This window comes from Chrysemys picta, chromosome 12, assembly GCF_011386835.1.
Source record: "Chrysemys picta bellii isolate R12L10 chromosome 12, ASM1138683v2, whole genome shotgun sequence".
Classification (NCBI taxonomy): Eukaryota; Metazoa; Chordata; order Testudines; family Emydidae; genus Chrysemys; species Chrysemys picta.
Genome location: NC_088802.1, coordinates 6840182 through 6867099, shown reverse-complemented (window position 1 = coordinate 6867099; position 26918 = coordinate 6840182). Strand labels below are relative to the sequence as shown.

The 26918-nt window shown below is 47.3% G+C and overlaps 1 protein-coding gene and 1 pseudogene across 1 annotated transcript; one reads left to right on the top strand and one right to left on the bottom strand.

The window, feature by feature from the left end:
• Nucleotides 1-7607, top strand: part of LOC101930892 (C-type lectin domain family 2 member D-like) — a 19545-nt pseudogene extending 11938 nt beyond the window's left edge.
• Nucleotides 4224-26918, bottom strand: LOC122173454 (killer cell lectin-like receptor subfamily B member 1B allele A). The gene is made up of 6 exons (XM_065564242.1): nucleotides 24469-26918; nucleotides 11822-11920; nucleotides 11377-11526; nucleotides 9737-9891; nucleotides 8404-8516; nucleotides 4224-7982 (listed from the first exon to the last, which is right to left on the bottom strand). Exons 1-6 carry the CDS (start codon nucleotides 24545-24547, stop codon nucleotides 7856-7858), a joined length of 723 nt encoding a protein of 240 aa, XP_065420314.1. The 5' UTR covers nucleotides 24548-26918; the 3' UTR covers nucleotides 4224-7855.

The window sequence follows — 26918 nt, the reverse complement described above, 5'->3', positions numbered from 1 at the left end:
AGTGTGTTCTACTGGCTGGCTTGGGCAGCTCCTATCTAGCATCCTAGCTCTTGTGAATCCTGTTCCTAGGTGCCCCTCCCTCCCCGTTCATTGCGGGGGCGCCCAGGCACCCAGCTCAGGCCTGGTAGATCCTATTGTTGTTCCAGTGATTTCCTAGGCTAATAAAAGTTCGGCGTTGCAAGGCTGGATGTCAAATGGCGAAGTCCCTTTGTGGATCCGGGCCGAAGTGACTCACCCTGGGTCAGCCAGGGAGTCTGGCACAGCTGGGAATTGGATTTCCTGAGTTCCTGTCATCCAGGGCAGTGAACATGAGACAATTGCTCTTTTCTGGCTTCCAGCCCCCTCTGTTGCTCCTTTTTGTATCCAGGGACTCTCCCTTCGCACACGTTTGGATTGATGGACTGACAGGGATCCCCTGTCTGATCTTCACTGAGCAGGGTAACTGGTCTGCAGCTCGGTGATCTGAGGTTACTGGCCTGGCCATCCTGCCTCCCTCCCCCTGGTTGTCCCCACAGCAGGACTGACGGGCTACAGCATCCCTGGGATGAGCTGTATGACTGTGGGGGGAAGCCCCCACCCCTGCAGTTGAGAATTTAACCCCGTGGGTCAGTAATCTCGAAAGGGAAGGCTCCCCCAGGGACAGTGTGTGCAATTACAGAAGAGTTCCCTTCAGTGTGAGCCTTTCTGTAACGTGCAGCCCCACACGTCGCTGCAGGGGGTCAGTGGGGTGCAGGAGGATCCAAGTGCTGCTTGACGGGGTTATTAGAAGGGGCACTCACCGCTCCCACGTCCCACTCCAGTGTAGTGAGCTCTGGGGTCAGGCTGCGTTCCAGGGGATCTGCTGCTTTGATACACGAGATGGGTGAGGAGGGAAACGCGCTCAGAGGGGCTGTCAGAACTGAATGGCGCTGAGTGCCCCTTGTCTTCAAGGCGGCATTGGCAGAGCCCAGCAGGTCTGGCAGCGTCTCTGCTTGTGCCTCTGCCTAATGTACCTGCTGCCACAAAATCAGTAACTGAAGTGACGCACTCAGTATTCACCCTGCGCTGCCTCCTGGACTCAGCTGCCCAGCTCCATAGATGTGCTCACGCCTTCTGTAGCCGCACAGATCTGAGTCAAAGCCCTTCCCCCAACTCAGGAACTTTAAACATTTCCAGTGATTACTTGTAGGTAACTTTCTTTGCAGCAAAGGGGTTAAATTTCAGGGAGGGGCTTAAAAATGGTTTTGTGTGACCCTCTCCCTGCTGCTTGTACTCCTGAGGGAATGCTGCACCAACAAATTAAAAATTCTGCGCACAACATTTTAAAATTTTGCAAATGTTATTTGTCAATAAATGTGGAGGAACCAGCCTGGCTGTGGAGAGCCCAGGCCCCTGGCTGCATGGAGGTGGGAGATCCCTGCAGCCCCCTAACTCTCAGGATATGGACTGAATGGTGAGGCTGCACCCAGCCCTGGCTGACCTGCCCCAGAATCACCCTGGGGCCCTGCCCCTCTGTGTCAGGGGCACCAGGTGGGGACAGAAGGCTCAGCCTGACAAGATTCAAGTGTGGAGCGGCCTAATGTGGGAGATCCAGGTTTAGGGTGAAAGGATTCTGTGTGGGTCAGTCTGGGGATAGGGGTGGGGGTCTGGGTGTGTGTGGGGGGAGCTGGGGGTCCAGGTAAAGATGAACAGGGCTTGGTGTGACCATTCTGTGGAATTGATAGAAGTTTAAGAAGGGCGTGGTAATTCTTTCTGTGACTCCTGTTGCATTAAATATGTAACTAGCAGCCTCATGCCCAGGGTAACTCACTGCCACAGGATGTTATTGAGGCCCAGAGCTCAGCTGGATTCATCAAAGGCTTGGCCCTTGATGTGGGTAATGGGACCATGCAGAGTCATACTGGAGAGGGTTCAGTGTAGAAGGGGCACAAATCCTCCTGCTTCAAGCCAGGAGCCAGCCACTGACAGACAGAAGTGTCCTCCTGACTCTTCCGGGCAGGCTATTCTCTCTCTGAATCAGGATACGACAAGGAATATAAATCTTCCTGCTTTGAGGCCTAGCCAGCCTCTGACTGCATTTGGGGGAAAATGTTCCCTGGGGCCGGCTATCCCACCACTGCCCACTAGGGGGTGCATTGCCCTCCTGCTGAAGCAGCTGGTGCTGGCAGCTCTCAGAGATCAGTCGTGTGTCCCACTAGTCTGATCCAGTCTAGCAGTTCCTGCATTGCTGTTCCTGCTTGTTCTCCACGAAGAGATGAGAGAAGGGACGATCTCTCACCCTGGGTGTTCTCTTTTTTAGTGGAAAAATCTAAGCAGCCTCCTCCTTGCCCCACTGCTGCCTGCTGGTGCCCAGACGGCTGGTTCAGGAACCAAGGGAAATTCTACTATTTTTCTAAGGCTGAAGGGAACTGGACCTACAGCCAGAGCTTCTGCTCTTCGCACGCTGCCTCCCTCGCTGTGATTGAGAGTCTGCAGGAGCTGGTGAGAAGCCCGGATAGATGCTTTGTGCCAAGCCCAGCGATCGGGGGCACCATAGACAGGGCTGGAGTCAGGTTGGGCTCAGCCCCTGTAGGGCAGAGAGGAGCCCGGGTGGCTCCCAGGCTGGGCGGCCAGAGTCAGTGCGGTTCTGGCAGCTGAATCCTGGCTGGACCTGGGGCTCCAGCCACCTCGACCCTGCATCTGCCAGAGCCCAGGTGGGAGACCCCCCCTGTGCAGGGCTGGGCCGGCTCAGTCAGCTCCAGGCCAATGGGCTGCCTGGGGCTGGAGGGGGTGAGAACCTGCCTCCCCCAGCTCAGCCCCGCCCCAGGGTTCCCTCCTGGGTGAGGTGGGGGAATCCCGCTTAAGGTGAGGCCTGCTCTGGGCCTGCTTCCCTCAAGTGCCCTCCCCCTGCAGCCCCCTCTCCCTCCTGGCCCTGCTGTGCTCTGAGAAGGGGCTGCTGGGCGGACAGTGACCTTGCAGCTCAATTTCTGCTACACCCAGTAGGTGCCACAGCCCCAAAAAAGAGGACGGGGGAGGGTGAAGGGCTAATACTTATCTGATCCCTTCACCCAATAACAATGGAAGAGGCCTCTAGAAATCCCCCACTGCCCAAGGTGCGGGAGCAGCACAGACTCAGGGTCTAACACAGCTGATTGCGTTTATTGCATTTATTAGGGTTCCCTTGTGCCCTACAAAGGCAAACTGGACCACTGGCTTGGCCTCTGGAAGGACACGGGCCAGGTCTGGAAATGGGCCAACGGGACCGACTTTGACAATCGGTGAGTCTCTTTTTTCCTTTGTGTTGGGTCAGAGGTGATGGAAATGTCCCACTAGCTGCTTTAACTTCCTCACCTGCCGGGAGTGGGGCCTGGTGCAGGAAGGGGGATCCAGAGGGGCTGTGAGTGCATCAGCTCCCCTCCCTGACCTGGGGTGTCTCCCCCAGTCTGTACCTGGCACGCACTGACTCTAGCTCCCCCTGTCTCTGGGTTACAGATTTGAAATACAAGGCGAAGCTGACTGTGCGTACCTGGATGAAGAACTCTCAGTCATCAGCTCCAGCTGCAGCGCATCAAGAAAATGGATCTGCAGTAAATCTGGTACCCCATGAAGGAAGAGGAGCGTGTAGTGGGAGGGGACTCGTGAACTCAAGGGGAGCGGAGATCAGACATGGCAAAGCCTGGTTCTGGTCCCCTCCATGGCCTTATATGCTGCAGCCTATTTACTTGTTGTGATATTTCCCCTCTGGTGTTGTCTGGACCAGTGATCTGCTAGGCAACTGCAATCCTTGACTCTAGGAGCCAGCCTTACCCTGCTCTGCTGTGAGAACCCCCACTCCTGGGCTGTTCACACACAGCCTCTGGCACGTAAGCTGCACCAAGCTACTTGCAAGTGAATGACACAAGCCAATATCTCCGGTCCCAGACACAACCCTAGGAACCTCCATCTTGTATTGTCCAGTTATCCCCGCTGGATGCTGCAAGCTTATATGAGTTCATCAACTTAACTAAGAAATTGATATGTACCAGGCTTGTTATCCCAAGGGGAGCCCCTGACACACTTCAAACCAAACACACTGCTTCAGATCAAACAAACAAACATTTATTAGCTTTAAAGATAGATTTTAAGTGATTATAAGTCAAAGCATAACAAGTCAGTTTTGGTCAAATGAAATAAAAGCAAAACGCATTCTGAGCTGCTCTTAACACTTTCAATGTCCTTAAAACTTAGATACTTCTCACCACAGGCTGATTACTTTTCAATCAGGCTCTCCCCTTTGATCAGCGTTTTAGTTGCTTGATGGTGGTGGTGTATGTAGATGTAGGTGGAAGAGAGAGGAAGAGCATGGCAAAATGTCTCTTCCTTTTATCAGGTCTTTTCTTCCCTCTTGGCTTTGTGCCCCCCCTTCAGAGTCAGGTGAGCATTACCTTACTGCAGTCCCAAACTGCCCAAAGGATGGGGGGTGACTCACTCGAGGGTCTAACAGATTCTTTTGTTGCTGCCTGAGCCAGTGTCCTTTGTTCCTGTGAGGCTGGGCTGGGTTTGTCCCATCCATGCCCAGACTAGGTGTGACCTGCCTCTGTTCTTGGAGAGTTTTTGCCTGGACTTGCTTTAAGCCATGAGGATACATTTTCAGCCTCATTACTATAACATCACTATAACCATGTTCAGTGCATTATGAGCCTTCCAAAGACACCCGACATGACAAACTTTGCTTTGGATACCACACTATCATTTTATAAAGATTAACGTGGGGAGGTAGGGTGTTCTCCTGAGGTACAGAGCGTCACGCTTGTTTCTCAGTCTGCCTCCAGGATTTTCTCCCATGCTAGTGGTCAGTTACCCTAATGCCAGGCCTGTGACCTTTCTCTCAGGGAGCCTGTCACAGTTTCAGGGTAACTGCATCTCTAGCTACCTCCACTAGGTCAGGACTCTAGCCACCCCATCTCTGGGCAGAGACCCCATCCCACTCCCTGACTGGGCCACTTAAAGCTGCACAGCTCCCTTCTATATGTCAGGTATCCCCAGCCAGCCACTCTGTCTAAAAGCCAGCACCTGCACCTTGCTTCTGCTCTGAGCACAATGCTCAGCATGTTCCAGCAGTTACAAGCTACCACACAGTCCTTTCTCAGCTGTGACAAGATGGCCGATGTAGTATGGTGGATCCTGCACTTTTCTTGGTGCGGGGGCTTAAGATGCTACCCCTTGCCCCTGCTCTTGGGGCACCAAAGGGCCCACTAGTAGTCTGGGAAGGTGGTAAAGGAGGGAAGCAGGGGAGGGGTCTGGGTTTGCTCCTCACTCTGAGTCCCAGCTCCTCTCAACCCCTGTGGGTTCTTACCCTCTTCCCCCTTGGGTGGGGTACCTTCAGTCCTTAAACACTGGGGGCAGGGTCTCCCGTACTCCATTTTTCTGATCTTCCAAGTCTTACAGCACATCTCCAAGCTCTAGTCCTCTCTCCTTCTCCCCTGACTGCCTGAAGCAGGGGGGTTTATTAGGTTGCTAACAGGGCCTTAATTGACTACAGGTGCTCCAATTAACCTGTAGCAACCCTCCCTAGTCTTCAGGGAACCACACCTTAATTAGCCTAGGACTTATATACTTCACCTTTACCACTCTCTCACTGCTCCCCGGCCCTCCTTTATCACACAGCTGATAAAAGTCAGGAATGGTTGAGTGAACAATAAAGATAAAACACTTCCTAAACTTAACAAACTAGACTTTGCTAAAGGTGACGTCCCTCACCACAGGTTCTCAGTAACATTGCTGACCAAACTCTCAGGCCAGGATCTGCTCCCCAAGTCCAATGGCTTTTTCTTTTGTAATCAAGCAAAGAGGAAGAGGGCATGTGGGGTGTTTTTACCCCTCACTTTTATAGTCCAGTCCCCATTCGAGATGCAGTTTCCTGAAGGTCACCCCTCAAAGCAAAGTTTATTAACAGTAAAGAAGGCGACATGTCTGGTGGTGAAAAGTTCTGTGCTGTTTCTTCTCACCTCAGTTTCCTGAAATGCAGATTTTCCTTGTCTCCTGTCTTCTTCCTCTGGCTGTCTTACAACTTATATGCAAACTGAGGGGAAAACACACCTTCGTTTCAGACCTGCTTAATTGGGGCTCTCTGCATTTGAACGTGTGCCAACATCATTTGGGGGAATTTATAACTTTATATATAATGTTGCTATGTCCATTTCACCATGATATTATTGACCAGCAAGTTATTAGTTTTCAAATGATGCCTTACAAGGTGTATTTTCTGTAAAGATTATTACAATAGGGTGTAGAGTGTGACTACGGGAGTACATGCTGTCACAGGGTGGTACCTCTCTAGAGTTGTTTAGTGACTCACCTTCATCAACCTGTGCTGTGTGTAGTTCCCGAGGAGCTGTAGTCACCCTCGCCCATGGAGTAAACCACGAGCAGAGAGAAGCCAGTCATACATTTTAACACAATCGTCCCCAAACAGATTGCAGGGCAGGAGATTGCAATATCCCAGATTCTTAGACTCCCTTGTTGCTGGGAATCATCTCCTCAGTAGCACTCTGAAAATGTCCCCTTTGCTCAATTCATCCCATTTGCTCCAGTTGTTCCCTGGTGCCTTCAATGATTTCTTGCCCTCTTGGGGTTTGTACCCTTCAGACTGGAACAGGGTTCTCATGGCTCCTTACTGTGTCCACAAACTGTGACAAATTAGGGAAACCTTTCTGCAGACAGCCCTCCCTGCAGCCCCTTGGGTGCCATAGGATGGCTTTGGCCTTGGTTGTCGGGTTCTGTGTGGTGTTGCCACTTCCAAGCTCTGTAAACCTTTGATGTTTACAGCCAGCAATGCAGCTGTGCTGCCCTGTGAGATACAGAGTGTGGGGGTCTTCATGCAAACCCAGCCTCTGAATTTGTGCCTAGGAGCCTCCTTGTGAAAATGTGGCAGGGGCCTAGAACCAGCTTGACACGCTTGCCCCCTGCTCCAGGAGACGCCTCTTTCCCCTCCCTGTCCAAACTTTTGTGCTGCCCCTGTTCACTGACTGCCAATTTTCACATCCGCAGGCTGCACTTCAGGGATAGATTTCTTAAAGGCACTTTTTAATGTAAAATATTTTCCTACATGTCTTTATAAAGAAATTGCTGTGCAAAAATGTGCAGTGCTGGAATGTGCAGGTTGCTAATTAAACAAATGCTAATTATGCCAAATTTAAGAGGACAGATTGTTGCTGCTTGAGTTCTGTGCCTTCTCTGCAGCTCTTTAGGTTCTTGAAGGTGTCTGAACTGTGTAATCTTGCTCTGCAATATATTTGCCTCACTCATATCAGTTTATAAGGTATGTTGAGCTCTTTCCTGGGAATGGATTCCATTGCTGACAGTAAACAGTCTTAAAATAGCATAACCTTGTACATCTAGAGGTGGCTAATCTGTTAGCACTGTCCCAGACCAGGGATTCGAACCTGGTGCGGTAACCACTTGGCTCCTGGGTGGGGTTAACAGCTATCTCCTCCTCCAGTCCTCTTGTGAACCTAGCCTGGATTTTTTTATTATTATTATTATTATTATTATTATTTTATTTTATTTTGGCTGAAACTATTCAGTGAATTCAACACCAGTTTGTGACTAGTCTTGTTCCTTCCAAAACTGCATTTTGGGGCAAATAAACTATTCAGTGGAAAAATGTCTCCGAGCTCTCCTTGTGATGTCATTTCACTAGTTCTCCCTTCACCTTAATCTGCCAGCCCAGACAGGACCTGAATTTCAAATGCAAGAAAAACTTTTCAGGCTGTCTTTATCCACGTTATAAAAGGTGCGTGGGGCGGGGTATGAGCCTAATTTTTGTCTTTGAAGCTCACCTTCAATATTCATCATTCATGTGACTGAAACTAAAGAACATTTATAGTTCATACTTAGAAAATACAGGTGATTAATGTCACTGGCTAATGAGGAGAGCATCTTTTTCACAAATCCATTTAGCAACTGTAGTGCAGGTTTCACACTGAATCCCATCTGCTTTTATCACCCCGCATTGCCCTTCAGCAGGATCCACTAACTTGAACCTGAGAAACAAAAATAAATAAATCCCTGTTCAGAATTTTTGAACAAGATTTTTAGCAGCTTTTCCTCATTCTGACACCTCTCAAATTTCTTCCTTAACTGCTGCATTGTTCCTACAGACCCCTAATTGATAAAACACTTCCTAGTACATGACCCTTTCATAGCAGCTGGCTGGCCTTGATCTATTTCTGAAAACGCTTGTCCATATTACAAAACTCAGCCCTCAGGATTAGCCTGACTTCTGCGGGAGCCATCAAATGAGGCTCAGGACTAGATTCATTTCTCTCTGTGCAGAGGACTGTGCCCAGCACTGAATATCCCTTGCGCTCATATGTAACCTCTGCTCTCACCAATGCTGAAAAGCAACAGCCCTGTGCCCCCTGCTGCACATCTTACATGGACTCCTGGGATAAAACCACTCACAGCGTTAGATTGAACAGGGAGCCGTCCACCCAAGTCCATTTCCTCGGGGGGGATGTAACAGTGAGTCCAAGCCAGATCTGGTTTGTGTCTTTGGAAGTATTTTGAATGAAAGTCTGTAAATGACAGGGAAGAATGAAGTGACGGGGAAGGAGGGGCTTGGGGTTAAGGTGCTAGCTAGAGACTCTGGGAATTGGGTTCTATTGCCCAGACACCCTCTGTGACCGTGAGCCAGTTGTTTAGTTTCTGTCCTGACTGGGACAGAATTAAGGCCTTGGTACAGTCTTTGTGGTGTGTGGGGGTCATGCTATCGGTGAGGTGTCACCGCTGGGGGGCAGGGCACAGGTTATGGACTGTTGCTGGCCTGAACTTTTCATTTCCTTGTTTTTTAGCTTGTGTGGGTATGTGTAGAGCAGGGGTGGCCAAACTGTGGCTTCTGAACGACAGGCATCTCTTTACAGTGAAAGTGCAGCTCCCAGAGCCCCCTCCCACTCCCATTCTCTGCCTACCAGACTTGGGGGGAGCTCGGGGCTTCTGCCCTGCAGTGGGGTGGTGGGGCAAGGAGGGGCTTCTACTACAGGCAACTGGTGCTTGCTGAGAGTAGGGGGGTTCCCTTTCCCAACATTTTGAGTCAAGCCCCCCTCCCCAGGCTGTCCCCCCTCTTATCCTCAACGCCCCCACCCTGCATCTCCCAGATGTTAGCTCTGCATGGAGAGGCAATGCCAGACAGCTGGGAACTGCAATGAGGAGCTCCCGGCTGTTTGTCACTGCCTCTCCCCACAGCCGCAGCTTCAAGTGCAGGGAGTTGGGCCCAGCGGCACCGTGTGACCAAGTGGAGCCAGCAAACCTTGGGGAAAATTGGGGGGCACGTGCCCCCTCACGCATCAGCTCTGGCTTCCTGCCCAGTATGGAGGGGTGGGGGTGTCTCAGGCCTATAGTCCTGCAGGACGCGCCTCCTGGAGCTTGGGGCTTCAGCAGGAGCAGGGCTGAAGCCTTGAGCCCGGGCAGATGCCTGCCGTGGGACTGAAACCTGAGACCCCCCACTCCTGCAGGGCCAAAGCCCCAAGCCCTGGCAGATGCCTCCCACAGGGCCAAAGCCCTGAGCCTTGTCAGGTGCTTCCTGTGGGGCTGAAGCCCTGAGACCCGCCCCTCCACGCAGGGATGAAGCCTGAGTCCCGGCAGGAGCACCCGGCTCTAGAACTTCTGAAGATTGTTGTATGTGGCTCAGGGGGTCAGTATGTTTGGCCACCACTGATGTAGAGCAACCCTGACAGACACACAACACGGGTTGTGTGTATTAAGTGATGCTCATATCCCCAGGACTAGTTTTATTTACCATCTCATCCTGGTCCCGGAGCACCAGCAGCCGAGAGCTCCTCCTTGAACAGTCATTGCGGCTCTTGTTCCAGGGATTTTTTTCTTTTGACACCCAGTAGCACTTGTCCCTGTGCAGCAGCCAGTTTGGGGGGCAGAGCTTACACCCTGATCCCTCTGGAGGGGAAATGGAAACACTTAATGGAGCTGAAGGTTCTGAACTGCATCACACTCACGCACAAGCCTTCAGCCTCCCCTTTTCCAGTAGAGCTATTGTCTTGGCTTTGTTTGAGGACAGGTCCAACATTCAACTCGCCGCAGCTGCTGCAGACCAGGAGGGAGGGGTATTGGTGAAGCTGTGAGTACCTCAGTCCTGAAATAGCACGAGCTAATGCAGGTCAGGCTCAACTGGAATTCTCCTTCACTTCCTCCCCTTTAGCATAGTGTTCCTGTGCACTGGTTAACAGCCATTACATTTCCCCTTAGAGATGGCTGCATTCCAGTTGGGGGTAGATAATACTACATATAAAAGAGTTAAAAGAACTTTACTTAGGTTGCAAATCAAAATTGGAAATGCCACATTCATGGCTTGCCCATGCAACTGTAATTCAGCCTGACTGTGAGGTCATCCAGTACACTGAATGTTTGGGGAGCCATGATGGACATGCAACCAAATAGGCCTGTGCACTGAATGAGGCAGCAGCCCTGAGATTAAAAATAGTAGCTAATCATGCAATAAAGACTGTATCATAAGGCACACACAAATGGGGGCTGAATTAAGGTTGTGCGGGTAATCTGGCATTTCCTAACTTTCAGGAGCTTGGCTTTGTAATCTTTGTGTTCTCTCAATCCAGTATTGTGTTTAATTTCCTAGTTTTTTAAAAACATACAAAGCAATTCTGTAACTGGAACAACTCCACCGTCCTGAATCAGCAGCTGTGTTTGGACTCTGGATCTTCAGTACCACACCACAGTGCTACCGCTCCAGCAACAGGAATAACTCTGCTCGCTGGTTACAGGAAAAGTCTGTTATCCTGAGGGATGGGGGCAGGGAATAGGCCTGGGTGGTCAAAGGGAGCCCAGCCAGCTCTCTGTCCCCCCAGGAGGAGCTTCTGCTCCATGTGGTGTTCCTGGGAGTAAGGGGTTGATAGACCACTGGGGCCATGTGCTGGGTGAGGGGGAGCCTGGCCCAGCTCTCACCCCTCCCCACAACCATCTCCATCTGCTCTGGTAGCTCCCAGTGCTGGGTGTGCTGCTGTGGCAGGTGAGCCCAGCACTTTGACTGTTATTTTGTCACGCTACAGAGTTTCCCTGAGGCTCACAAGCAAGGTGGGAAATGGCGGCTCTTCCGATAGTCCCATCTCAGCAAAACCTGGATGAAATTTCATGGGCCAAAGAAAACATGTTTCTCCAGCCTGAGGGCTCCCCTCGCCCTCCTATTTCAAAGGCCTGCTTTGAACAAGGGAAGTGTGAGAGCTCCTCACAGATACCACAAGACCCTTTTACAATAGAAGCATTAGGGACCCTAAACATAGGAGTCGCTACCAGCTGCCCTATAAATAGTTATTGAAGTGGTATGTGTCCTGCACTGGGTTACCCGAGCTGACCACTAGATGGCACCACAATACAGGAAGCTGCTGAGAGAGAAGGCGCTGAGGTTACCTGCTGAGTTGTTGTGAGAAGATTCACACACAAATTGTTTCAAGTGGAAATGGAAATCTTTTAGGCCAGTGCTGCAGTTGGATTGATTGATGATTCTCTCCCGGGTACTGTTGTTCTCCAGTGAATTCAGACATCCTTTGGGCTGAGAAACTTCAAAAGAGCATGAGCATGAATGACAACTACTACTTAGGGATTATCAAACTGAGAATGAGGGTGTGTACTAAACCGTTACATACTGTAGCTATCAAATTCAGAACCGGGACAGAGAGAGAGGGAGAGAGAGCATGACAGAGAAAGAGAGAAAATCTTCATGTGATATTGTTCCCTTTGTGATGATAATGAAGAGTCCAGGATATTATTCACAAAAGCGTTGGAATCAGAAATGTGCGGGAAGGGGAAATTTCAAGGTGCTGCATTTTGCACAAATTAATTTTGAACTGCTTACCCCAAATGCCCATCGCTATCACAGCTCCCACCAGGATGAGGATCCCAGCTGCTCCAAGCCCTGCAGCGACCCAGTGGCAGCGGGGACGCTGCGGGTGATCTGGAAGAGTCAGGGTTTAGTGAATTATCTTCAGCATATAGTGCAAGAAATAATCATGGCCATCTGCTGTCCTGTGGAACCGGTGCAGCATCCTTGAATGGGCATTTGTCTTCCTCCTCAGTCCTCACATAATACCAGGAATAGTTTTACATCTGTCAGTTAAGGACCACACCCCATGAAGAAACAGAGCAAAATACTGCAAAGGTGAAGACAATACTAACAAATTTCAACTGTCAATTATTTAGCAACATGGTTCTGTCCCACTTAGAGTGGTGCATATTTGACCATGCTATACGGCGAGTCTTTGCATCAGCCCCCTCAGGCTTTGGGTTGACCAGGCCAGTGGTTCGTAACCTTTCCGGGGTCAGGACACATTTGTAAACCTCAATGGCCTGTCACGAACAGTAAATGGCATTCGTGCAAAAGCCACACACCTTACTAAATATCTTACCCACAACATATAATATACACATTAGTATTGGCCCCATTCGCCCTCACAGACGTTTGTTATTGTGGATGTGAGGTCACAACTGGTGCTGCAGCTTTTTTGATAACTATAAAAACCAATTCTGGACAAACAGATGTTATCACAATGAGGGCAACGAAAGGTGTTTTCCTGTTGTCCATGGCTAGTCACTCGTTTTTTACTGTGTCTTTTTGTTTTGAGTATAGAGAGCCACTGCTTATGTTCTGCGATGCCTGTCTCCCGACTGGATTGTCAACTTGAACGACCTTTCACTTGGGCTTCCTAAGTCTGTGGCTCAATACCAAAGCATTTAAGGTCTCTTTTGCAGGCGTTTCGAAACCTAAGTTTTGGGCGTCCTCTCCATCTTTAACCCGCCTTTAACTCACCATATTATAAGATGTCTTTAGGAAGTCTTCCGTCTTGCATCCTATGCACATGACCTAACCAACGAAGATGGTTGTGCTTGATAACAGCTCTCAGGCTGGAGATTTGTGCCCTCATTAGCACGTCTTCATTAGTAATTTTACCTTGCCAGGTGATGTCTAGAATGGATCTCAGGCACCACAGATGGCAGCTAGTGAGTCTCTTTTCTTGCCTGCTATATGAGATCCATGTCTCACTGCCGTAAAGGAGGATGCTGACTATGCAGGCTTTATAAATCAAGATCTTAGTCTTCGTCATAAGCTTCTTCAAGAATATACACATTAGTGTAACTAGTACCGGTACACCATACATATCACAGCAGCAGCATCTGCGCCTCCTGTCCCATGGGGCTGGCTGGGCTCGGCTCCCCACTCTAGGTGTTGTGACTTCCAGGGTCACAGTGCAGCTCAGGTTTCCCACATTCTCCCCTCTATGGCAGGGGCTTGGTCTGCACCCCATTTCCCCCCATGCCCCATACAAAAGTCTCCCATGTTCCTCCCAGGCCAGAAGCTGTGTGCACCCGTCCTTCCCCCATGCCCCTCCATTGTCCCCTTCACACTCCCCTCCAACCATCATTATGTCTTTTCTGTCCGGGGTTGCCAAAATTGTATTTCAAAAATAAGGGACTTTTCTTAGCACCCCTGCCCCAGCCCTCCTCACAATATTGTCATTATTGGTCCTGCTAGTGAAGGCAGGGGGCTGGACTCGATAACCCTTTGGGGTCCCTTCCAGCTCTATGAGATATAGATATATTATATTATTATTATTACTACTAAACAACAATAATCGGCACTCAACCGCATTCACCAGGGTTATTTCTTGCTGCTTTTTTTCCAGCACTCAGCAACTCCTGATCTTATACAGAGATGAAAAAAAATAAGGGATGTCCCTTGTCATAAGGCCTTGTTGTGTCTGTCTGGGACATGAGCCATGGAGAGATCAGCATGCTGAATTCCATTGGGAGGATGGGCAGAACTTAGGGGTATTATGCGGAGAGGTGTCAATTGGTGCCATGCCATCAACCAGTTCTTTGATCTATAGACAATTGCAAAAATGCTAGAGGCTGCGGCTGTGCTAAAGACATGACCATGTCCCCCATTTTTCCCCTTCCCCCGTATGGTTTATTGATTTTGCCCAAACATTATAGGTTTCTGCACAGTGATGTCTAGCCATTCCCTGAACTATTAGAATTGTTTGGCTGTGACTGTGGCGCTGAGAGCTCGCCAGCTCAGGGCACAACCTCTAAGAGTGTTAATTTACTGTGTGTAAGTGACAAAAAAATGTTAATTGTGCTCGTAAACATTGGCCCATTCACTTGTGTTAGTAAGAATCAAGAGTAGATGCGAACTGCATACATCTACCAATGTGATATATGCCATCATGTGCCAGCAATGCCCCTCTGCCATGTACATTGGCCAAACCGGACAGTCTCTACGCAAAAGAATTAATGGACACAAATCTGACATCAGGAATCAAAATACTCAAAAACCAGTGGGAGAACACTTTAACCTGTCTGGTCATTCAGTGACAGACCTGCGGGTGGCTATATTACAACAGAAAAACTTCAAAAACAGACTCCAACGAGAAACTGCTGAGCTAGAATTGATATGCAAACTAGACACAATCAACTCCGGTTTGAATAAAGACTGGGAATGGCTGAGCCATTACAAACATTGAATCTATCTCCCCTTGTAAGTATTCTCACACTTGTTATCTAACTGTCTGTACTGAGCTAGCTTGATTATCACTTCAAAAGTTTGTTTTCTCTTAATTAATTGGCCTCTCAGAGGTGGTAAGACAACTCCCACCTGTTTATGCTCTCTGTCTGTGTGTGTATATATATCTCCTCAATATATGTTCCATTCTATATGCATCCGAAGAAGTGGGCTGTAGTCCACGAAAGCTTATGCTCTAATAAATTTGTTAGTCTCTAAGGTGCCACAAGTCCTCCTGTTCTTCTTTTTGCGGATACAGACTAACACGGCTGCTACTCTGAAACTTTGCATTTGTCTGTAGTTACCTCCATCCTGTTAGATGTAACCAAATTTAAGCTTGTAGTTGCTAAATCTTTTTCATGTCTCTTTACATTATGTATGTGTCCTGTGCTCAGTCAACCTTAAGATCAAAGATGTGTGTATACTGCATGAAACTAATAATGTTACCTGTATGGTCTTCAATTACCTGTCCCTGTTGCAATGGCTGGCCAGCAATTACATTATGTAAATCAATGTAACGGGATTATTTGTGCATGCACGGAAAAAGCAAGGGTCCTTGGTTTAATAATGAAGAGAGCGATAAATACTGGACCTTGAGGATGGCCCTGCTATCTCTGATCTGCTGAGGCTATGTCTACGCTGGCAATTGAGTGACAAAACTTTTGTTGTTCAGAGGTGCTAAATCCTCCCCCTTTCTTCCCCCCTCGCCCCAAAGACAAAAGTTTTGCCCTGGCAAGCATCAGTGTGAACAGCGCTCTCCTGCCAGCAAGGTGAATGCTGCTCGTTGGGGGTGGGAGTACAGCGGCTACACTGCCCGACTTTCGCTAAAAGCTGTGTAGTGTAGACAAAGCCTCAGCTCTGGCACAGGGAGAGCTTAAGCTATTGGACTGAGCTCCCCAGTGGGATGCCCTGAAAGATTCCTGAAAGGCCTCTAAGAGACTGACAGAGGATTAGCTGATATTATACCTCTGCCAACAACTGGACTCATATTCTGATGCAACAGTAATGTATCTTATCTGCTTTAACTTTTAACAGCTTTCTTTTCTTTTTTTATTAATAAATCTTTAGTTAGTTTACTAAGGATTGGCTACCAGCATTGTGTTTTGGTAAGATCTTGGGCATCCTATTACCTGGGGTAAGTGACTTATCCTTTGGGATTAGAAAAACCCAATGTATGTGATTTTTGGTTTTAATAACCTTTTATCATAAAGTCCAGTTTGCTTGAGTGGTAAACAGGGACTGGAGAGCCTAAAGGGACTGTCTGTGGCTTCATGATAACTAGTATAGTATTTTGGAGGCACACATTTGTTACTGGCTGGTGAAATCTTATGACAGAATAGGGTGACCAGATGGCAAGGGTGAAACATTGGGACTGGAAGTGGGAGGTAATTGGTGTGTATAGAAGACAGACCCCCGATCGGGACTGTCCCTATAAAATTGGGACATCTGGTTACCCTATGATAGACTATACCACCAGTCTGGGGTACATGCCCTGTAGTTTGGCAGTCTGAGCTGAGATTGGCCCTCTTAGCTGTGTCCCTTACTTGGCAGTGTGACAGTGGCACTCTACAGTTATTGTGTTACAAACAGACAGACAGAGAAATGCCACCCAGTTGAGCGTAAGGCCTTGCAAACTTGGCCAATTACAATTAACATGTTCCATATGCCCTATGTAACATCATAGTTGGGATACTAATATTTATTTAGCAACTGCAATGTTAGTAGAATAAAAACAGGCTGACAACATCATCTAAAATTGTCTCACATATCAGTAAGCTCCTGTACCTACAGAAGTTACACTCCAAAGATATCTATTTTGTAAAACAACTTGTATAGTTACATTTCAAATACACCCAGTCATTTTCAAGGGAATCCTTTAAGAAAAAAAAATATCCATCCTTTGTTAAAATTAAATTTATGATTTCTTGTTTCCTCGTTATTTTAGAAATACTGCTCACCCCAAATCTCCTCTCATTCTTACTACGGGTTCCCTCCTGTCTGTTCCAAGTCACAACTTCCCAAACTTTGACTGATCCACAAATACCGAGTCTTATAGCTTCTCTCTGCGCTCAGGAAATGTGAACACCTCGTCCCTAGCCTTGGAAACGTCCCTGGTATCCTGTTCATTTCAGAATCCAGGAGAAGATATCCCTTTTTGCCTTCATCATTCCCCCTGGACCAGGCTTCCCACATTTCCTCCTTTTCTTCAGCCCCATTTCCCGTATTCCTCAGATACGAAACTTTATTCTTGTCTGCACAGACACTAGTAGTCTCGTCCCTCTCTACACTTCGCCCATCGAGTGGCACAGGCTCCAAAACCCTCTGCACTGAATTGGCTCCCCAACTATTTTCAGATCCCATCATTCCTCCTTGGACTGTGAGACTCCCACACCTCTCCTAATAGCACAATGAAGTCCTGCCAGATCCCTTCTGCCCAGTCATTCCTCTCAAGATTCACCAGATTTACTGGCTCTTACAATATATACTACAGTAGGGCAAGTCAAATGGTAACTGCAATCGTTCATTTGCATCCTCCAAACAGGTTAATGAAATATATGATTTATTTTATTGTGGTTGCACCTAAAGGTTCCAGTCTGGAGCAGTAACCTATACTCTTACGGAGGCCAGATCTACACTAGGAAATTGACAGGTTTCAGAGTAGCAGCCATGTTAGTCTGTATCCACAAAAAGAACAGGAGTCCTTGTGGCACCTTAGAGACTAACACATTTATTTGAGCACAAGCTTTCGTGGACTACAGCCCACTTCATCGGATGCATAGACTGGAACATACAGCAAGATGATATTTATACATACAGAGAACATGAAAAGGTGGAAGTAGCCATACCAACTGTAAGAGGCCAATTAGGAAATTCCTCTTACACTAGGAAATTGGGTTGGTATAACTGTCGCTCAGGGGTGTGGAAACTCCACACCCCGAGTGATGCAGTTACACCAACCTAACCCCCAGTATTGTTGCTGGCAGGGCTGTCTGCCACTGACATAGCTACTGCCTCTCGGGGAGGTGCAGCACGTACACCGATGGGAGAAGCCCTCCCGTCAGCATAGGTAGCATCAGCACTGAAGCACTACACAGTGGCAATGCGGCAGTTGCACCACTGCAGCGTTTTAAACATAGACCTGCCCTAAGAGATTGTATCATAATCTTCTCCTGCCGGAGACGCTCTCACTGAGTAAAGAACACAATGGGAGAGAGCCTGAGGGTAACAGTAATAAGATCAGACATTACAGAGATTCGCTATGTGCACAGTTTGATGGTAAATTTAATTGTATAATTATATTAGGATACCTGGAGCCTTGGGTAAGAATCTTTGTTATTTTAAATCTAAACAAACAAACATAAAATAATTTGAAATTTGTTTCCTCCCTTGGTAAAGTTAAATCATTTACCCCAAACTATCATTCAACTTAGGCATCAGCGGTTGCCTGATTTTTTGTAGGTATCACAACAGAGATAGGGCTTGAGGAATTTGAAGGAAAAGAGGGTCATCAAAATATACCAGCATGGCCCTTGTATTTGTATGTAGAGCCTGTCACTGACTATGCCATTTTCTGAGACAGTTTGTATTTACACTGAAGTAAAGTGCACCACAGGGCATTAAAGAAATTCAGTATCCAGCTCCAGGAGTGGTAAAGGATTCAGGTTAGATAAGTCCTGCCAGATGCATGGTGCATAGAACACAGACCTGTCCTTTGTTGCTAGAAAACCAGTGTCTAAACTACCTGACTGTGCTTCAAGTTACCTATGTGGGGAACTATTGTGAGCTCCCTTAATATAGTTGGTGGATTGCTGGTGATGTGGGGGGGTTCGGCTGATTACCATTTTGCAGGCTGGAAGGGATATTTGCCATATGGCAGAATTGGCAAACTGCTGTGTGGATTTTTTCTACCTTCTGTTCAGCATCGAGCTGGTCTGGATTTAGATTATAATTGTTACAACTTTGACAGGTTCCCATGTGGTTGGTAGATTAGAAAGGGTTTGTTTACAGGTTCCTGTAACCCAGTGGGCTGCCTGGGCCATGGTCCTGAGCCCAGTATTGCCTGGTGAGGGGGTTTGCCTGCGCTTTGAGCTGGGGGAACAGTTCCCTGTGCTAACTTTGATTGAGCTAGTGCCCTAAAAACATAATGTAGCTGCAGCAGCGTGACAGGCAGGAGGGGTGTTAGCCACTCTGAGTGCCTGTGGTCTCGGCTGGGTTCGTACTGATGTACTGAGGGTGGTGAGCCCGTCCTGCTGCTCGAGCTTCACACGCTCTCTTTTAAAATACCCTCTAGTTTTAGCACACTAGCTAGATCACAACTAGCGCAGGGTTTATCTCACCCCCAGCTCGAACTGCAGACATACCCTGTGTCTCATGCAGCTTGTGGCTCACCTCATCTTGTCTCTCCTGTCTCTAGCATGGAGGAAGGGTTGGGACTCTGGCTTACAGTCAGGGTGAGGGTGGAGCGGGGGCATGATTGTCACTTTTACCCTCTAGTCTGTAGTACACCACGGCCATTCGTGCCAACTGAGATCCGCACTGGAACAACCTTTCTGGGCAGTTACCTTAGTTAGGTAATAATTTTAAATAAAGCTTCAGCCTCCACATTTAACCATATAATGGTGTCTATGTCTCATTGTCTTTATGTCCACATTAACTTCTAATTATACTTCGTCAAGTGGCTGAATTTTTAAATGCAGTTTAAAAATAAAGCGGCCAGTCTGAGCTTCGTACATGTGCAGCAATGACGGGAAGAGATGCCCCCTAACCTGATCACCAAATAGCCCCCTTCTTCCTCAGCAACACTCACAATTTCCGACTGCGTCACATACCATACAGCTGTTTCAGGATGCTCTCCCACAGCTCAATGCTATTGTCGGCATCCCCTTGGAGACCTCCCCCGCCCTTCTGTAAGGGGAGAAATTGGATTGTATCTGTATCCCAACCCATCAGCTCCCCTTGTGACCCAGCGTAGGGAGCCTGTCAAGCTATCAGGACAGGTAAGGCAAAGGAGGCCCTGCGTTAGAGTGCAGGGACCTCTCCAATATTATGGTAGAAAATCATTACACAAGTGAATGACAAGGTCCCTCACCAAAGGCTCTTATGTAAATTAAGCTGCCATGGGATAAAAGGGAAGGTCCTTTCATGGATTGAGAACTGGTTAAAAGACAGGGAGCAAAGGGTAGGAATAAATGGTAAATTCTCAGAATGGAGAGGGGTAACTAGTGATGTTCCCCAAGGGTCAGTCCTCGGACCGATCCTAGTCAACTTATTCATAAATGATCTGGAGAAAGGGGTAAACAGTGAGGTGGCAAAGTTTGCAGATGATACTAAACTGCTCAAGATAGTTAAGACCAAAGCAGACTCTGAAGAACTTCAAAAAGATCTCACAAAACTAAGTGATTGGGCAACAAAATGGCAAATGAAATTTAATGTGGATAAATGTAAAGTAATGCACATTGGAAAAAATAACCCCAACTATACATACAATATGATGGGGGCTAATTTAGCTACAACAAGTCAGGAAAAAGATCTTGGAGTCATCATGGATAGTTCTCTGAAAATGTCTGCAGTGTGCAGAGGCGGTCAAAAAAGCAAACAGGATGTTAGGAATCATTAAAAAGGGGATAGAGAATAAGACTGAGAATATATTATTGCCCTTATATAAATCGATGGTATGCCCTCATCTTGAATACTGCGTACAGATGTGGTCTCCTCATCTCAAAAAAGATATACTGGCACTAGAAAAGGTTCAGAAAAGGGCAACTAAAATGATTAGGGGTTTGGAACGGGTCCCATATGAGGAGAGATTAAAGAGGCTAGGACTCTTCAGCTTGGAAAAGAGGAGACTAAGGGGGGATATGATAGAGGTATATAAAATCATGAGTGATATGGAGAAAGTGGATAAGGAAAAGTTATTTACTTATTCCCATAATACAAGAACTAGGGGTCATCAAATGAAATTAATAGGCAGCAGGTTTAAAACAAATACAAGGAAGTTCTTCTTCACGCAGCGCACAGTCAACTTGTGGAACTCCTTACCTGAGAAGGTTGTGAAGGCTAGGACTATAACAGAGTTTAAAAGAGAACTGGATAAATTCATAATGGTTAAGTCCATTAATGGCTATTAGCCAGGACGGGTAAGGAATGGTGTCCCTAGCCTCTGTCTGTCAGAGGATGGAGATGGATGGCAGGAGAGAGATCACTTGATCATTGCCTGTTAGGTTCACTCCCTCTGGGGCACCTGGCATTGGCCACTGTCAGTAGACAGGATACTGGGCTAGATGGACCTTTGGTCTGACCCGGTACGGCCTTTCTTATGTTGTGTGACAGTTGAATGTGCCAGTTTCTTCATGTAAGAGGCATGTCCTGTGAATCCTCTGCTAAAAGCCCTCTGCCATAGTAACACTATGTCTGAAACACTGTGTCATCTTAACTCCTAAAATCCTCTGTGGGAACAACTCCTATACTGGTAACAGAGTGTCTTCTGAACTTTTGTCCCAAAAAGCATTGAATGATCAGTATCAGACTCCAGAGTTCTCTTTTTGTCTTTAACACCAACTATTTAAAGAAAACATTAAGCTCAGAAGTAGATACACTTCTACCCCAATATAACACTGTCCTCGGGAGCCAAAAAAAAAAACCTCTTACCACGTTATAGGTGAAACTGCGTTATATCGAACTTGCTTTGATCTGCCGGAGTGCGCAGCCCCACCCCTCCGGAGCACTGCTTTACCACGTTATATCCGAATTTGTGTTTTATCAGGTCACATTATATCGGGGTAGAGGTGTATTTAATGGTTATTGTATTAATTCAATTGCCATATGGAAAGTAATGCAAGGCAAAAACCACAAAACAAAAAAGTTCAGAAAGTCAGATTTGTTGCAAAAGAGCTCTGAAAAAAGGTAATACACCCCCTTAATTTTTTTTTTTTTTTTTTTTGATAATTGGAGGTGGTATTAATCTGTATTTATCACAGAAGGGACCTCAACAAACCATCTAGTCTATCAACTGTGCTAAGGCAGGATTAAGTATATCAGGTCCTAGCCCATCCCTGACAGGCGTTTGGAAGAACACTAAGCCAAACCACACTCCAGAACTTTCAGAACAGACAAACTGCACCCAGACGTGACATTAGGGTGTGGCAAGCTGGTGCTCTGTGGAGTCATACCCTAGTTTAACGCACACAAGGGCTTGTAAAATTCCCAAGTAGACAAGCCCGTACATACGACACTCCTGTTAATACAAACCAGACTGACATTAGCCTTTTTTTGCAGCAGTATCACACTGTTGACTCATATTCAGTGTGTGATCCACTATAACCGCCAAATCTTTTTCTGCAGTACTAGTGCCTAGCCAGCTATTTGCCATTTTGGAGGTATGCATTTGATTTTTCCTTCCTAAGTGTAGTACTTTGAACTTTATTGAATTTCATCTTGTTGATTTCAGACCAATTCTCCGTTTATCAAGGTCGTTTTGAATTCTAATCCTGTCCTTTAAAATGCTTACATCACTCCTAGCTATAAACTGTCATTCACAAATTTTACTAGTCTAGTCTCCACTCTGTCATCTAAGTCATTAATGAAAATACTGACTAGTACTGGACACAGGAAAGCCACCCATGGAACTCCATTTGATATGATCTCCCAGTTTGACAGTGAAGCATTGTTAACTACACTCCAAGTATGGTCTTTGAACCAGTTGTACACTCATCTTATGGTAAATTCATCTAGGCCACATTTCCCTTGTTTGCTTATGAGATTGTCATGGAGGACTGTGTCCAAAGCCTTGCTAAAATCCAGATATATCATGTCTACTGCTTCCCTCCATCCACTAGGCCAGTTACCTTGTCAAAGAAGGAAGTTAGACTAGTTGTGTGTGATTTGTGCTTGACATATCCATGTTGCTACTAATTATCACCTTATTATCCTCTAGGTCTGAACAAATTGATTGTTTGATCATTTGTTCCAGTATCTTTCCAGGTATCAAAGTTACATTGACTGCTCTATAATTTCCTGGGTCTTCCTTTTCCCCCCTCTTTTTGAAGATGAGTACTGTATTTTTCCTTTCTCCAGGTCTCTGGGTCCTCACCCATCCTTCCTGAGTTCTCAAAACCAATTAATGGTTCTGATATTGCTTTGGTTATTTCCTTAAATACTCTTTTGTGAATTTAATCAGGCCCTACTGACTTGAATGCATCTATTTGATAGAAACATTCTTTAACCTGTTCTTTACCTATCTATCTCACAGAACTGGAAGGGACCTTGAAAGGTCATCAAGTCCAGTCCCCTGCCTTCACTAGCAGGCCAAAGTACTGATTTTGCCTTAGATCTCTAAATGGCCCCCTTGAGGATTGAACTCACAACCCTGGGTTTAGCAGGCCAATGCTCAAACCACTGAGCTATCCCTCCCCCCCAGGTTCCATATTCTGGCCCAAGATCCTTTCCCCCTTGTTAATATTGTGTTATGTATCTGCTCCAAATTAATCTTTTTAGTGAAGACTGAAGCAAAAAGGGCATGAAACACCTCAACTTTCTCTGTGTCATCCTTTATTTGCTCTCTTCCTGTTAAGTAATGGACCTACATTTGCAAAACTAACAGGTAAAATTCAAATATCAATTTAAATTTGTTTTGTTCATTGTTACACTGAAATCATTTCTTAAAACTAAAGGCTTAATACTCCTATTAAAAGGCTAATTGCCACAGTCTTATTGGGTTATCACTCCACCATACTCTGAAAAGAGATATTTAACATCTACACTATTTTATCAGTTCTAAAAGAGCATCATCAAAATGTTAATGTTTCAAATAATACTAATATTCTGGCAAATCCTATAAAAATTGCTCTGTAATTTTTATGCCTGCATTTTGCGTCCTTTGAAGTCAAGGATTCTTAGCCTCACTGGGGCATAAACAGGTTTCAGGGGGTCATGACCACACGCCCTTTCTTTTTAGCTACATGGATAGGTGCCCTAAAACTTGTAGTAATATGGAATCACAGTATGGAAAAGCTTGAGAACCCGTGCCTTAAGTTAGCATTTAGCTCAATTCCTTATTTCTTCATTATTCTGATATTCCATTTTCCCTCTCTCCTCTCATCCTTGCTATTATGTTCCTCCTTGAGAGTCTCCTTTAAGTTACAACTTTTCAAAATTCATTTGGTATGAAACGTGTCTACTCCTCTTCTGCACTCAGATAGAAGGGAAGATGGGAACATGTTCCCATTTTAGAATCCTGTGTAAAATCCCTTGGTTGCCTGTAATTTTCTCCGGTAGCCAAATTTCCCTTTTTCTCCAGCCACAGTACCTAACCTCCTCAAATAAACATTGGGTCTTTAACCAGAGGCTAGTAAATCCTTTTCTTCACTCTGCACCTATTAGTGACCCAGGCTTCATGACACACTGAACCTAAAGATCTCCCTACTTCTCTTCTTCTAATCCTCTCTAATGAGACAATGAAATATTTCCTGTTCCTGGAGCCTCCCAGGTTCCTTCTGCTCTGTTCACTCTTCCCAAGACTTGACCAATGCCCTGCTCCTTACCCCTCTGACTTATCCCACTATAGTAAATTGTAGATTCACTAGTTTACTTCAATCCTCCAAATATGTATGAAAGATGGCATACAATAATGTATTGTATTGCACTTGTAATTGTATATATAGGCGCTACTCTTGTAGTATTGTGGCTGTTTTAATACTGACATAATGCACGTTATTATAATGCTTTAAAGAAATTCTGTATCCAGTTCTGACAATTGTAGGGGATTTCACATTCTCAGAAGTCCCACTCTATGAACATAACATATAAGCTGCTCCTTGGTTCTAAAGACCTTCTTTCTGAGCTATCTGTGCTACAATTCAAATAATAAAAAAAGTACATAAGGATTGCATTTTTGTAATCGAAAAGAGAGATCATACTAGTACAAAACTAAGAAATTAAAGACTTACTGAGGTGCCGAGGTGAATGCAATGGGTTGGAAGAGGGTCCCAAAATGTTTAAATCAGCATAAATTATTTCACCTGCCATGATAAGCGCAGAGGAGGGAGAGCACGTACAGAGGAGGATGGAGTCTAAGAGCAGCCTCGTTTATATATGAGCTAATGTATCCAAACTCAGGAAGTGTCTTTCATCTCTCTGAAGCTTTTGTACTTCATTTCCCCCTGGTCATTTGAGAAGTCCACGCGCCAGGCTAATAAATTAATGCCTATGTGCTAGCAACCAGTCTGAGTTGTGCTTGAAAACACTCAGGACAGGAGAGCTGTTCTGCAGTAGGGTGTTTAGGATTTCAAAAGCACAATTATTTTTCAGTAGTACAAGTAAACTGAGCCCTGGTGCATTTAGCATGGCAGCTCTGAAAAATTCACATGGCAAGAAAGTCTTGTTAAAGCATAAGAGGGAAATAGTCAATTGGCATTCCCCTCGCCTTTCAGTGGAGCAGCCATCTTCAATGTACACCCTTCACTCTAGTTCTCTCTCTTTGTTGGGCACTCAACTCTTGTGTGAGTGAAAAACTCTTTTGCATGTGGTGGCTGAACTGCCTTCTCCAGGGAAAGGGGGCTCTGCTGGATCAGGACCTGAACGCAGGAGTTGTGGTGCAACCTCAGCTCCCACTGCAGTCAATGGGAGGCCAGGGCACTGTAGCCAGGTCAAGACTCACTGCTGCGGTGCCACTTGCTGTTCATCCTAGGAATTAGCTCTTTTCCAGCCTCCAGAATTCCTCCTGATGGCCAGTGTCTCTCCTGCCTCAGACACCCCCCCCCCCCATGTCCCTTCTGGACCCTAGTGCCCCTTACCTTGGGGTTCTGCCCCAGCAGTACCCCCACACACTGTCACCCCTCCCAGGGGAACCCCCAACCCTCTCTGCCCACCTTGCCTCAGTGGCTACTGCCAGTCATCACTCAGCCCCTTTTCACTGGGGCAGACTGCAATGGCCACTCATCACTGGCAAGGGGGTCAGACCAGCTGCCTCTGCCTATTCCTGGGCTGCACCTCCCAGCCCCAGTACCTGCATCTGCCTTTATCAAAGCCTCAGCCTGGGGAGTTGCCAGGCTGGAGCTCCCCAGCTCCTCTTGCCCTTCCCAAGCACTGCACTGCACTGCACTGCACTGCTCTGCTCTGCTCTGCTCTGCTCCAGGTCCCTTGCTCCCAGGCAGCTAGCCCTTCCCATTCTAGGGTTAGAGTAAGACTCTAACCCAGCTCTTCCCTTAGGCCTTCTTATACTCCCAGCCCAGCCTTGATTGGCTGTCTCAAGCCTGCTCCTGATTGGCTCCCCAGGGCAGTCCTTTCTCAGGGCTGTTTTTAACCCCTTCCACACCAGAGCAGGGTGACCACCCCACTACACACACACACCCTCAAAATCCCACACCCAAGGGTAGAGGGGTCCTCTCGCCTGTGTGACCCGGAGATGTCCCACCAGTCACACTCACTTTTCTTCACTGTCCTTTCAGTTTTAAGGCCAAGTCTTCCTTCCCCTTGTGGGCTCTTTGCAGCTCCACCTCCGCCGGGCCTGTTCTGCTGCTGTCAGCCATGTACCTAGGCTAACATCCCCCAGGCCCTCTAACTTCAGGGTTTGGGCTCCCGCTGTAGCCTGCTTGTCGTCAGTCTGGGTCCCCTCTGTCGCAGTACCTTTATGGGACACCTTCCATTGGGCCTGGTCCCCTGGTAGGTCTACTGCCCTCATTGCGGCATTAACCTTGCTGGCCTTCGGCCCCCTGGAGTCCTTAGGTATCTCGGCCTGCACCCCTCGTCCCTTGAAGGGGCAGTGTCTCCTAATATGGCCTCTCTCCTGGCAGAAGCAGTAAGCTCCTTGCCTTCTCCCAGCCTCGGGCCCTTTCCAGTCCTTCCTGGGCCTAGCCCTCCCTGGGCTGCATTCTCTGAGCCTGGGCAATCCCTCCATAGGTGCCCTTGCTGCCCTGCACTCTGCCTTCTGGCCCTGGCACTTGACTTTCCTTCACACTCTCAGCGGCTCCTTTGGAACTCCCTCCGAAGGAGTTTTACCAGGACTCACTGCTCCTCTGCCAGCTGCCTCAACTGTTGTGGAGGGCCCACTGCACCTCCCCGAGTCCCTCTTGGGTCTCCTGGATCCCTCACAGCAGGGATCCCTTTCTCCCCTGTGGGTCTTTAGCCCCCTTTTGCCAGGGCACTGATGCCTGTCCCCAACCAGGGATAGCACCTGGGCCCACTGCCAAGAAAACCCCAGTGTAGCCAGGATCCATCATCCCTTCCTGTAGCTCGGCACACCTTGCCTAATCCTCACAGTCCCCTTGTATCAGGGGTGGGCCGCACGTGCCCATGTTCTCCACCACGTGTAGTGAGGTTGAGACTCACTGCCATGGCACCTCCTGCCGGTCATCCTGAGAATTAGCTCTTTTCTAGCCTCCGGAGCGCCTCCGGATGG